Raw genomic sequence first — 14,215 nt, 5'->3', positions numbered from 1 at the left:
ATTTATTTTAGCATTTTTATTTTATTTATTTTGAAAAATAAGAATACTTGTAAAATAAGTGATTATCATCCCTATTTGTACACAATCTCTTAAGGTTTTTAATAAATTAAATTTTTAATGTGCAGTATTAATTTTTCATTACATGTAACCAGATTGTTTGTTTGCTAAAGATCTACAACTGTACTTTGAGCAAGCAAAAACACTTATTTTTTATAGGACTTGATGATACTAAAAATTTAAGGTTGAGAAAAAAAAAAGTTCCTATATTGGAATAATGGTTACAAGTTACTTGATTACTAATGGAGCTACTGGAACTGAAAAAAAAAAAGAGGCGTTTTAGCAGATTGTTTTATATTTGTGAAGAATTCTATAAAATATATATAATCGCATATCTAAAAATGATACTATTTTGAAAATTGCATCTTGTTTAAATCCACATCTGGTTGAAGAACATTGCTTTTTCCGCTCATTAAAGCTATGGAGTTTTGTTATTTAATTTTAACTAACACATGAGTGCTGTTCGCTCATTTCCTCTTATGTTTCATATACATTCAGGGTAAACACTGGGAACTGTTTTGCAGATTTCAGTGACAACCTTGATGCAAAGTCTGTAAAAGGGAATTATCTGCTTTCTCAAACTATCTCGGGTGTGCATTATTGGAAGATCGCTGTACAGGGTTGTTATAATTAAACTTCTCCAATAAACAGCATCATACAACGCAAACGAATGAACGAATTTCAACGAAATTTGGTATTCTGACTATACATAAGATTGTAGGTGAATCACGGAATTTTGGGAAAAAATTAGTTCCAAAATGTCCACCAGAGGGCGCCTTTTCCAGAAAAACATTAATTTTAACATAATAAACGACCAAAACGGAATACAGAAACAATATTAACATTTATTGACTAGTTTCTGATCACCTTGTCATCGAACCATATTAAGTAAAGGTAACAAAAAAATAACAGTACGCTGTTTGAGAAACACAGTTCAGTTTGCAGAAGCAAGAACAGATTAGAAAGAAATCTTAGTCCAATTAAGATTAATTTCAACAAGATACCGTCTTCATTACAGGCGGAAACATCGACATAAAGCATGACAACGACTGCAAACGTTTCTTATCGTAACCTGTTTTGCATAAAGATTCCCCTACTTCGCAAGCATGCAAATCTCGACTTTTTTTTTTCTTCCTAGAATTGACAGCTTTTCCCGGTTTTACATTTTATTACTCATAATTCTTGTTCTGGATTGTTAATATTGTTTCTATATTCCGTTTTGGGCATTTATTATGTTAATGTTTTTCCCGAAAAGGCGCCCTCTGGTGGATATCTGGAAACTTTTTTCTTTTTCTTTTTTTTCCAAATACTCGAGCGCTTTTCGAGTATAGCCTATATAACAAAATTCGCTGCAATCCGTTTGCGTTGTAGGATGTTGTTTAATGGGGAGGTTTAATTATAACTACCCTGTATATATGAACACTAAATAATTTTAACTCATCCTGCATGTACATTTCTAGGATTGCACTGCTCTTGCTTTTATCTTGGATAATTTGCTTCATAATAATCAGACAGCTGGAGATAAAGAAACTCCTGCTCTGGCTAGAGTTCTCATTGCAGCTATAGCATCATGTAATCATTCCGTTGAGGCTCAGACATCTCTTGTTAATGAGGTAAATTAAATATATTTTATTGTATTGAATTATAATTATTTTGCAATCATTTGTATCTCAGTTGTAATATTTATTCTCAGTTTGATAAAATTAATGTAAAAGTAATTTTGCATTAATTCAGAGTGGTGCTTAATTTTTGATAGTCATAAGTTTGTTATTCAGTAGAATTGTGCATGAAATTGTCATAAATCAAATATTTTTCTCTACATAAAATATGCAAACTGTGATTAATGTTCCATATAGATATTTTTTTAATAACAAGGTATTAATGTTTGTCTTCAGTCATTTACAGCAAATATGATGTTATATGCCTATTTTAATTAATTTCATTCAGCAGAAACAGTTTCTGTTTGTTTTAGTGTTTGATATAACAAAATGGAAATTCTAATGCAAGTAGTTGGGTCATTCTGTTCCGAATTCTAAATAAACTTAAAATGTTTACATTTTTATTAAAAAAATTAATTACTTTCACATAATTTTAATTCTTGTTTAAATGTAGAATGTGAAATTTTATGAGAGGATGGGTAAATTCAATAAAAATAATAGATGGCATGAGAGGATCAGTTCTTTTTTCTGCAGTCAAGTTACATTTAAAAAAAATCCCTTATACTTCTTGCAAGATCGTGCTTGTTAGACTTTTGTTTAAAATATAATTAAAATTATTTAAATTCGGCAAAATAATTATTTGCTTTGTTTGAAAGTAAATATTGTTTTATATCAAGAATTTTTCCTCCCCATATTTAGAAAGACAGTGAGACAAATGAATTAAATAATTTTTAGAAATATAACTTGTCATTGTTGAGATACTTTCACAGGGTTGCCACGACACCAAGAAAATACAGGGAATTTTAAAATCAACTAAGAAACAAGGAAAATTATGGAAAATTTGAGTATTTCAATAAAAGAAGGAATGAAGGAAAATTTAAGTTTCTTCAACCCCTCCCTCCCCATTTCTCCCCCCCTTTCATCTGAAAAACGCCGAATGAAAGATCTGAGCATTGAGCATTGCAAGAATAAAATATCGTAATCACAGCACCAAGAATGAAGCAGGTGTAATCGCGGAAACACATCCATTAGTACTCACCCCCCCCCCTTTTTTTTTATAGAGATCAGTTTAATTTCGATTTCAGGAATAATCATTCCCTTTCCGTGAGATTGCCGGATTGCAGCTAATGAGCGAGACCTATAATTGCGTGAGAGAGTGGATTATAACTCTCTGACGGAAATGGCAATATTCAGTCTGGTGTTTAGTCACTCACACGTGAGTTTATTGAATGATTTGTTTATGATTTTAAAAAATTGTGAACTTATTCAGAGTAAATTACAGAATTTTTTTAAAACAATGAGCTGCTCAAAATCAGTATTTAATACAGATTAAACGGATAAAATTATGAATCCTGACTTTGCTGAATGAGTTTGAGATGTTCTGCAAAATCCGTTTACTGTGTACTGCTCGCTTTGTAGGAAGCTAATAAGGTTAAGTAATATGGGAAAACATGAAAATATTAAGTCATACCATAAGAGGAAAGCAGAAAACTGCGTGCAATTTAAAAAAATCCAATTGCTCTTATACTTTGTAAATAAAAGGAATACAGAAAAGAATATGCTAAGTCTGAAAACGTCATATATGATGTCCGAAAATAAGCCGATTTCTTGTGATTGTGGTTTCTCAATGTCCTTCTCAGATAGATACTGCATATAATATTTCTCCAATAATTAGTAACTGGTTATAGAACCAGATCTTATAAATGCTTAATTGGAAGTGAAAGCATCAAAGATGACATTGTTTAAAACAGTGACAATGCTCAGTAGAAACAATTATGAAATATGCAAATAAAAGCTCTATTAATATTTACAAATGATTTGTGGACTTATGTGGGAGAAATTAAAATAAAACCAGAGCCAATTGATGGAGATGCAGAATGAAAAGACACATGCGGTAAGTGGATATAGAAATGGACGAGAAAGCGAAAGCAGAAATTATATTGTGCGTATCGCCAACAGAACTAAATTAAAAATTGTGCATCATCTCGGGAAGTATAATTTAAATTGGAAGAAATTTATGAAGATAAAGCCCCTGCTCAGAAATCAGCACTATTGAATCGCTTAACCAGCACAAAATGCCAGACAATAAAGCTGATGGAGATTTAAGAGAATTCTTCTGTTAAGTGGCAGATTGGTCCGATCAACGAAAAACGAAAATAAGCAGTTTGAATGAATATGGGCACCAAAGAAGTGGATCGGACTATTGTAAAAACACTTACAGTGAAGCCTCTATGGTATAGTCGACATTCGATCATCATTCTCTTTAATATGGTGCTTTGGAGCAATACCTTGAACAACTTATTAGATTGATTTTAATGTACCCTACTGAAATGTAATTGTGATGTGTAATTATCTTAATCGATCGCTTAAAATCTAGTTTGATGAGATTTTAACTTGGAGCCATAAATTTTCACTGATCGTGATTTCTTTCAAGGTATACATTTCAAATGACCTCATTCATTTGAAAATTATGATTTGTTAATCTGATCGCGCCGTATTTTTGCTGTTACTGGAGGGGGTGGGGTAACTGCTATTCTGGTACTTTTAAAGCTATTATTCTTCAGGGTTTAGACACTATAATTTTATAGTAACGATTTTTCCTTTCCTTTTCTTTTTTTCCAACTTACAAAATTTTATCTCAAAGAAAGCTCCCTTTAAGGGTTTGACCTGATTAAGAGAGCAATGCGCAACATAAACCATTGAATTTAGGAACATAAATTTTGGAAAGTTACTTCTTGGGTATTACAGGTCCTCTAAGAACGGATATTTCAAAATTTTATAAGTCTAGTTTAAAGAAATTTAGTTGACGCTTTGTCGCTGTAACATCAAAGCAGATTTGAACAAAACTTTTTTTAAAATTATTATAAAAGTTTTTTTTTTTTTTAAAAAAAGCGTTTCTATTATACTAATTTTGTTTGAATGAATGCATTTTTTCTCCTTCAGTATTTAGTAATTTTTGAAAAATTAGTTTTGAATCTAATTTTTCTAAATCTTGAATTTTATAATAAGAACATTCAAAATAATACAATTGATTCTTTGATTTACGTTATTTTACCGCTCTTAAAATCGTGATTAAAAAATTATTTGCTCTAATTTAAATTTAATATTTTAAAACAGTTCTTTGAATAATTTTTTTCAATTTTATATTCAAAACTTTTTTCAAGGTCCGAAAAAAAATTTAATAAAAACTCTGCGTTATTATTAGACAGAAATACTTGCTTAGGAAATGCACAGGTTTACATACTTGTGCATGTGCAAAGATACTTTTTTTTTTTCTTGTCTAAGGTGCTTAAAAGTACATAATTTTTAAGCTGTTTTTCTCACTTCGCACCCTATATGTGAGTATTGGGGCTGTCACAAAGCAGCACTGTGCAAAAGCCACTCATTATATCAAAAAACAAAATTTTGGTCTGCTGCCAATCGCGAAATGGAATAACAAATCAATCGACGTACTTCTTGCGTATGATAAGGAGAAGCGATATTTTTCGACAGTGGATATAACCGATATCTTAGCAGCGACGAATTCATATTCGTCGTCATTCATATTCACACTGTACTATTTAAAGATGTTATTAATACTGTAATTACTGAAAAAGCTAAAGTGCAATTAATAGCAGAGAAAAAAAAAGATAACCCTTTTTTATTTACGTGGTAGTGCTAGCGATTTAAATCCATTTCCTAGCCATGCAAGTGAATCACTGGATACATCAAAGAATAATTGTATCGTTCTTGAAAACTAATATTGCAGATTGATCATCTAAATATGAAAGGTTTAATGGAATAGGTTAAAAGGAGTATTATTAGAGGCTTAAAAGTTTGAAAATCAGTACTAATTTTGATTGTGAAATATATGCCCTTAATAATACGTGCACCTTTCCTTAAAAGGTCTAATCGCGTGATTAAATTATTGAAAGTAGTCCATTCTGATCTGCGCGTTCCAGTAACCTTATCTGACCGATAAGCCCCTTTATTTCTTGACTTTAAGTGATTATTCGTGGTATTGTGTATTTTGAAAAGTTTTTCGGATAACTAAACTCAATGGTTTCCTTTAATGAAATAGGTACGACTTGCTCTTCTGCGAGCTTTATCACTGCCAGAAAGTAGCGAAAAACATGCCCGCATTCAAGCTCTTACTGGATTGATTAGTACCATGATTGAATCTTGTCCATCAACATCTTCCCAAAATCAATTAGGGGGATGTGCTTTAAGATCTCAAACCCCGTAAGTAAAAGATTTTATTTTGCTTCTTTTGTGATTTTTTTTTCTCTTAATACAAAAACTATATATCCCTTTGTATTATATTGGGTGAGTTTGAGTGGCCAAACAAATTGATACTGTCTACTAAATGAAAGAAGGTAATAACTCATGTTGCCCTTTAGCTTACCATTTTTAAGTAATGGTGGATAAAATGAATATGAAACCGACGGGGGAAGATCCTTATTTAAAAAGCGTTTGATTGACCTGCACGTAAAATAAGCACATATTTTGAAAGAACATCTAAAATCTTATAAGATGACACTATTTTCATCTAGATTACCTGGATTTAAAGCTGAAACAATGTCAAAGTGGAAAAATCGAATTGTCACCAAAATATTTCATATGGAGCACTGTAATTATCGTTCTGTCAAATTTTACAAATTCAAAGGAGCCCACAATAATTCATATTATTGTTCTAATTCATGAGAAATTCAGCCTTTCTTTTGAAATATCACTGAAATTGACGTTTGTATGCCATTGTAGCTCTTGATTTTAATTTCATATCCAGTTTCAACCTGTTGTTTTATTTAGGTTCAAAAAAGTAAATTTTAAAATCAAATAAGAGAATTGTCATTTTTTTTAAATTTATGAACACTATGATAACAAATTAAGAGACATCTTCATATCCGAAAGAGCTCATATTAGAGAATTTGTATATATTCCATTTTTCCTCCATGCTTTTATTTTCCGATGAATGTATTTCGAAGAACGCCAATTCAGTGATGTGTTGCAAACAAAAGATTGAATTTCTCCTGAACTTGAACACTGATATGGTTTATTGCGGGCGTTCTCGGGGGGGGGGGGGAATGGAATATGTGAGGTTTCATAGATTTGACAGATTGTATGTAGAAAGGTATTTACAAGATTAAATATTAAAGACTAGTGGGTTATACCTCCTATTTTCTCTGCTTACCAATACACAAGAATCACACTGTGATTTTTTTTGCTTCACTGAGGCACTATTTAGTTATTCTGTAGAGATTATATAATATTATTACTATAACCATTTCTAAATTCAAAATTACTTCAAATTGCATGAAATTTTAACATTAATTTTTCATCTAAATTGGAAACTGAAATAAAACTAAATCACCAGTTTCTGATTTTCTGGTAGCAGATATATATAAAAATGTTGCAAAGCAAAAATATATAATTCTAAGATTTTTTTACCTCATGGTGAATTTTGGCGTTTTACATCCCCAAAGAAGTCTATTTAGTCCCTTTGATGGTTTGTAAATCTTTAACATTTTCGACGGATTTAACAGATTTTCCGAAACAATCCTTTTTGATCATGGCTATCTTTTGGGTATTTTTTTTTTCTTGTCTCGTTCCGAGAAACGTACCAGACATAAAAAGCATAGTTCCATAACTGTGCTTCTCCATACAAAAAAACAAAAAAAAAAAAACTTTACATCTTTGTTTCGTTCATTCCGACTAGATCTTCCTATGAATGACTCATTACCACTTTCATTTTCCCTATCTTCTTGTTTCCGACTATTTCGATTTGTAATCGAAACTGTTGAACTCATTTTTTTTTTTTTTGGTGTGTGTGTGTGTGTGTTATCCAACTCAGGAAAGAAAGAAGAGGAACTGGAAAGAAAGAAAGAAAGAAAAAAAAAAAAGTGTTGTCTCAGATTTTCCGCTGTGGCAGACTAAATAATTCAAGGGCGGAAGCGTTCCAAATGACGATTTGCAAATTCGGTCCAATTTTGCACCCACATAAGCCTTTATAGGGAGAGAGATTTTGGAGCTAAATCGATTTCGCTATGGTTTCGGTGCTTGTAACTCGGATTAAAAGGCAGATAACTTGATGAAAATCATGACTTTTTTTATAATTTTTCATGCTCTTTCGAAATATGTTCTTATTTTACATGTATGTATGTCAGAAACATTGTAAATTAGGATTTTCTCCTTAATGGTACATATTAATTTTATCCACCATAATTTACAGTGAGAGCTGTGTTGCTGTAGTGTTTTTATGGTTCACATGGACTCTTCTATCACCCTTTCGTTTTATAGACCAAATCAGTCTCACTTTGTATACTGATGGTTCTCAAATATGTCTACCTTTGAAGTGCTTCCTATAGTTTTAAGAGTGCCATATACAGAGAAAGAAACCCGATGTCGACGAAAGCGCCACCTATCGATGGGGGGGATAAGGCGGTGACCAAACTAATGACGGAAGAGGCTTAAAAGGTTTGATTGACAAGCCGAATAACACCCAACAAAAAAAGAATTCCTAGTCCCTTGAAGATATTGCTGTGTGAAGAGAGTGACACTCAGAAGGTCAACCGACCCACCGAACTGGCCCCAATAAAACTGTCCCTTACTCTTTTTCGAAACCCGACACTGTCTTTGTACATCAGGAGAGGGGTTTAGTGGGGTTCATGACCCACCCAAACTTGTTTGGAAAAGATACTCTTTGAGTTGGATATTTTAGATTTTCTCTGCTTGCACAGAAACACGATTATCAGCAGCGTGAATGTTAGAAGGACTCTTGGAACACAGAACTCAGCACTGATTAATTAATGAAGTTCTTCGATTTGGGACAATTAGATGCTCTTCATAATTATGTTAATTAATATTAGAGAATCCTGAAATTTAGAAGGAGTAATTGAATAATTTAATATTTATAGTATTTCATTTGACGCGATTTCATTTTTAACAATAATTACGTTCATTAATTTTTCAATCCAGGAGGATCGGGCAAGATCTATGTGCCTATGAACTCATCCCCAAAGAATAGGTTCAATCCTGTCTCTCAATAGTTTTAGTACTTAAAGCGAATTTTAATAAAATGTCCATAAATTTTCTTTAAAATTTTATTAGTAAATTATTTATTTAAAAAAATATTAAATAAGCTTAAATGAGGAAGGAAACGAACAAAATTAAGGTGAATTTTTCAACTCATGAGACGTATTTGATATGACCTGGTGTTTCTGTGTAGCTGGGATGTTCCTATTTCTGCCTGATTTTCGCAAAAAAGAGAATATCCTAAATTTTAATTAAATGACTCATTTGTACCATATAAAAAAGAAAAAATATAGTTATTTTGAAAATAATGTTGGGATAAATTCTATTAATTAGCTTTTCTAAACGTGAAATATAACCAACTTAATATGATATTGTGCATAAATTGGAAGAAAGAAATAAATTGTAAAATGCATATATTAGATTAAGTTTCTCCTGGTTTTCGAAATTTTTAAACCATTGATTGAATGATTTTTTCTTTTCTTTTGTTTTATTTATTTATTGGATTTTGCCAATATCACCATTCATCCGCTTAGCCAGGATTTCGTATCAGAATTCTAGAATGTTTCAATCTGAAAATTCATCTTGGCTTTGTAATAATTTTTATTTATATATATATAAAAAAAATAATATAAAAATAAAAAAAAGGGTTACAATTTAAAAAAAAAATTAAATCTAATTTCTATAGATTTCTTTTCTTAATATTTCACAATATGTATAATATGGTCACTTGTATTTAACAAAGAAAATAGTAAAGTGACCGCAAACATTTCTCTAACATCCGGAATAAGTCAAAACTGTGTCGCATACCTGATGCCTTATAAGCCATTTTTTTTATTTATTTATTTGTAAGTAACTAAAATTTTAAAAAATGTTTAGTGAGATTCAATTAAAAAACTTGGTAGAAATGTTGCTTCGTTCAAAATAGAAATTATGATTACTTATATATAACCATGAATTGGAAGAAAAATAGTTGTAAAATATATTGTAACACAAATGCCAATACACATTAAAAAACATTATTTCTTTGTCATATAAGAAAAAGTTTTTATGAAGGCAGTGATCAACTTAGTTTTAGATACTTTTTATAATCCAGATTTATGATTGATAAAATTAACTTAGCTTGCTTTTGATCGCTTACTCATAAGTGTATATTGAACTTCAAATTCAATAGACATGCAACATTTACTACTAGTTTAAAAAACTTATACTGTTCCACATTTTGTGCAAGGCATCTTTCTAATTTTCAATAATCTCAGCTAAAATGGGAACTTGAAAAACGAAAGTATTTAAAGTTCAACTAATACAAAAACTTACTCATTCAGCATTGTTTATGCGCATTACAGATTATATTCTCATCTAATATAATTAATTTCACTAACATTGATTCTTATACATCCAATAATTTATTACATTAAGGGCATTTCCTTGTTCCATTATACAATTATTTTCTCATTATCCAAATTGAAGCAATGTAGATACATGAATAGGAGGAAAGATCAACAGAAAAATATATTGGTACAGAAATGCTAATATAGATTATAAAAAAAACAAAAAAAAACATTACTTTGTTGTTATGTTGCTGTTGAAATTTTAATCTAATGATAACGATGCGTGAAAATTTCTCTGAAAGCTTTACTTAAGATTTCTAAAATAGCTCCCAAACCACTAATATAATTATCAGTACTTGCACGGAGTTAATCGTAACTTTATAAATATTAGCAAAATCAGAACTAGAAACATAAAATAAAGCTATTAAATTATATTAATCGTTAACAAGCAAAAAAAAAAAAAAAAAAAAAAAAAAAAAAAAGGTTTTACACGTTTTTTTTTTTAATTTTTTTGATAAAGATATTGTTAGTGAACAAATGTAATATACATACATACACATACATTTCCTTTTATGAGAAAAGATTATAGCGATTTTGAAGAAAACGTATTTAGAAATATGAGAATATTCAAATATTAGTAAATAAAAGAGGATACAGATTTTCTTATATCTTACCACCCTTTAAATGAATTTAATTTCTGTAATTATTTTTCTGATGAAATCAATATTACTTTTCCATTTAGAATAAAATTTATTATCATTTATTGCAAAATATATAAATAAGATAAATGCTATGTACAATATCAAATATATAAAACATTGATAGTGTGACACATGTGAGCAAGAAAAATAAACGATTTCCAAATTTACAGATAGATATAATCATATACTTGAAAACAGTCTACTAAATTTGTTTACAAGGATGCGGTAGCATTCGCAGAAACAAGTGTGGATTGTGAAGACCACAGCTGTGATGGTAAACAAAATAAAAAGAAAGAAAGAAAGGAGGAAAGAAGATAATGCTGAGGGGGAGATTTTAAGACCTAGTGAAGACCAGATAATAAATCAGATTGTAAAGGGTGGGTTTATAGTGTATTCCTCCGCGAATGGGAAGGGTTAAAGGAGCATTGGAGGGGAGTGCAAATTATTTTTCCAATTTTAGAACTAAAATACTGCTTTTACACATTTAAAAAAAAAAATTAAATATGCATCGGAAAGAAGATACCAATAGTGATGTTGCTATTATGCTATTTTTATTTTATTTACGATAGAATTTTGTATAGAATTATTTAAATGTGCGATGTTGAAATTTTGCGATTTTTAATAAATATTTAAAAATACTTTGAGAAGTCCGAGAAAAAATTCCTTTGGCAGAAACTTGTGATTTTATTCCTTCTACTGATTGCAGTTGACTTCATCAGAAATAAACCGCAATAGCAAACTTTACAGTTTTAAAATATTTCTCCATAGGATAACATTACGTTTGAAAATTGTAGGTGGCGTGTATACGGCACCCTTAAGTGGTGTGCTTTAAAAGGTCGTTAAGTTTTTGATTTCTTAATAGAATTAATTTTGCTCCTCTGTATAATGAATGAATCTTTTCCTTCACACCTTTGAACTTCTAACTTCCAATTTTGGTCGTTCTGTTCTAACGATCTTTGCAAGCCTTTGAAATGCCAATTAATTCTTATCTTTCTTGTTCCAAATTCATCATAGCATATTCCCAATTTCAAAGTTTTAAAAAGTTTGCTCAGTAATTTAATGACCTGTTTCTGTTTTTTTACAATTACTGGATTCACAGTTTTGTGTGCTCTCAATTTCCGAAATTGATTTTGGACTGCATTGCTAGAAAATTAATCTAAAATAAATTTTTAATACCTTTCGATTTAATAAAACTTTTTTAAATTTTGCAGTAAGATCTTTCATTGGTATCAACTATGTTTTCTTGAATTATTATCATGCCTGTTTCTTTTTTTATTTAATATTGTAGAATGTGTACATTGTTGTTAATTCTGTATTGATTTCTAATTTGCCTGTTTAAACCTCTCAATTCCAGCCGGGTGGTTTCAGAATTTACCCTATAACTTTCAATTGGGGCGCCAGCAAGCCGTTTTAGGGGAGATGGGTATTAAAAGCGGCTACTCTACTAAACACTCCAGGAGGTCCTCGTTATCTTCGACAATCGCGGCTTTTTCACAGTAGTTTCCCCTATGCCTTCGGACGGTATGGGTTGAGTAGCAATTCACTAAATAGGTTGTTGGCATGTATTTTGTGTTTTGAAATGGTTTAAGTTTCTGTTTTCATGTGTTGTTAGCTCAAAATTGGAAGGATTTTATGCCATTTATAAAAAAATTTCTACTGAAGTGATCTGTTAACGATGAATGATATGTAAAGGATACCGAAAAGTTGTTTATTTTTCGGATAAGCATCAGAAGCTCTTTTCAGTATTAAGACTATTGTAATAATATAAAGACAGTCTATCGCATTGTCACTGCGGCCTATTCACATCGCAGTTTTCTCACAAAATGTGTAGCGACTCTTGTTACTGTAGATGGAAGTTGTTTTACACTTCAAGCGTCTTATTCTGTCGTCAAAGGACTGTCGGAATTTCTGAGGCCGAGTACAAACTAGCATTAAATGACCAAATAAAGATTGGGAGTATTCTTTATCGCCCCCTTCACAGAGTGAAATTACGTTATATAAATACTGAGTTCCTTTTTCGAATGCCATTCTGAAAATTTCTCTTCAGTTGTGAATTTCTACTCTTTATTTTACGTACTGTGAATCGGGTTTTTGGATTATCAGAATAATTTTTGTATTGAAACGCTCATTATTTCTTCATTATGAGTAAAAGAAATCGTGAACACATTGAAGAAGAAGAAATTAAAGCAATTTTACTTGCTTCTGATGAAAGTGACAGTGTCACTGTGATCTATCAGCGAAGATGTTTGGCCAAAAAATGATACTTTAGCTGATCTCTCGTTTATTCTAAACAAAGAAGCGGGAGATGAAATTAACACGGATCAGGTGAACGAGAGAGAGAGAGAGAGAGAGAGATGGGGAGTCAAAAAATGTTATATGATTTACTTATTATCAAAAATTTGCAAATGATTCCCTCATGCGTAAATTGGAAAATTTAATATGAAACTTTCGTTCAAAAATTTGTCTTGTCTTAATAATACTATAGGAAACTTTACGTAACATTTTAAAATCAGAAATTCAGCTTGAAAAATTCAGCATGACAATTTATACTAAAAAAGTAATATTTATGATAAATGTAATTTTAAAATGTAATGTAATGTAATTTCTTCATATTTAGTTTATGAAGAATGTAATAGTGATGAATGTTTTAGTAAAATGTTCAGGCTAAAAACTGCAGAAATGCATTTTCGAAATATATTTCGCAGAGTAATTTTATCCCCAAATTTTATTTCATAAATTTTCGTATTTCAATATTAAATGGAAGATTTAAAAATATGTTATCTCATCTATCGAATTGTTTCGATAGATGAGATATATAACGTTTGACATAATATATTCTCTTGGTTAGACAAAAATTTTAAAAGTTATATTTTAAAAGATTAGTAAAAATTAGTGGCAAAATAAAGATATTTTTGGAATGTATATTTACCCCATATTCTTTTTCGCCTATTTAATGTAAAAGCAAGAATGCGTAAGGTTTTAGAAACAAAATGTGAAAAGTTCTTCAAAAATTTAATTAAAATTCTAAAAGTTTTCTCTTATCGAATTATCACTATCGAAAATGCAAAATAATGTTTTATATTTATTATTTATACTAAAATACTAAAAAACCGTTTGTACTAAAAAAAGAAAATGCTAAGGACAAAAAAATCTTAGCTGAGGGTTGAAAGAACGTATTATTTTCGAAACGTCTTTCAAAAAGTGCAATAACATTTATTTTTTTTTATATTCATTCTCATCTATCACTGAATTGCATTGATACCTATACTATGTTAAAAAAAAAATGTGCTAATTGCATTGATATATGCACAATGTATGTTCTACATTACTATGTAAAAAATGTTTACATGTTAATATATGACATCTTATTTAATTTTGGCAAAAACAAAATGTAAAAGCTTATTGAAAATTAGATGAAACATAAAGATGTTTTTGAAATTGCTAGTAAAGCCAGTTTTTA

The 14,215-nt window shown here is 30.2% G+C and overlaps 1 protein-coding gene across 5 annotated transcripts in view; it reads left to right on the top strand.

Moving 5' to 3' along the window:
* The window catches only part of LOC129961102 (E3 ubiquitin-protein ligase HUWE1-like), a 254,804-nt gene that overhangs the window by 133,529 nt on the left and 107,060 nt on the right, over positions 1–14,215 (top strand). For all 5 annotated transcript variants that reach the window (XM_056074928.1, XM_056074930.1, XM_056074931.1 and 2 more), the window contains 2 exons: positions 1,518–1,670; positions 5,776–5,936. In XM_056074928.1, the coding sequence (XP_055930903.1) occupies positions 1,518–1,670; positions 5,776–5,936 (314 nt within the window). The remainder of the gene's footprint in view (positions 1–1,517; positions 1,671–5,775; positions 5,937–14,215) is intronic.

The sequence above is a fragment of the Argiope bruennichi genome, chromosome X2, assembly GCF_947563725.1.
Source record: "Argiope bruennichi chromosome X2, qqArgBrue1.1, whole genome shotgun sequence".
NCBI classification, from domain to species: Eukaryota; Metazoa; Arthropoda; class Arachnida; order Araneae; family Araneidae; genus Argiope; species Argiope bruennichi.
This window is presented reverse-complemented; position numbering and strand designations above follow the sequence as displayed.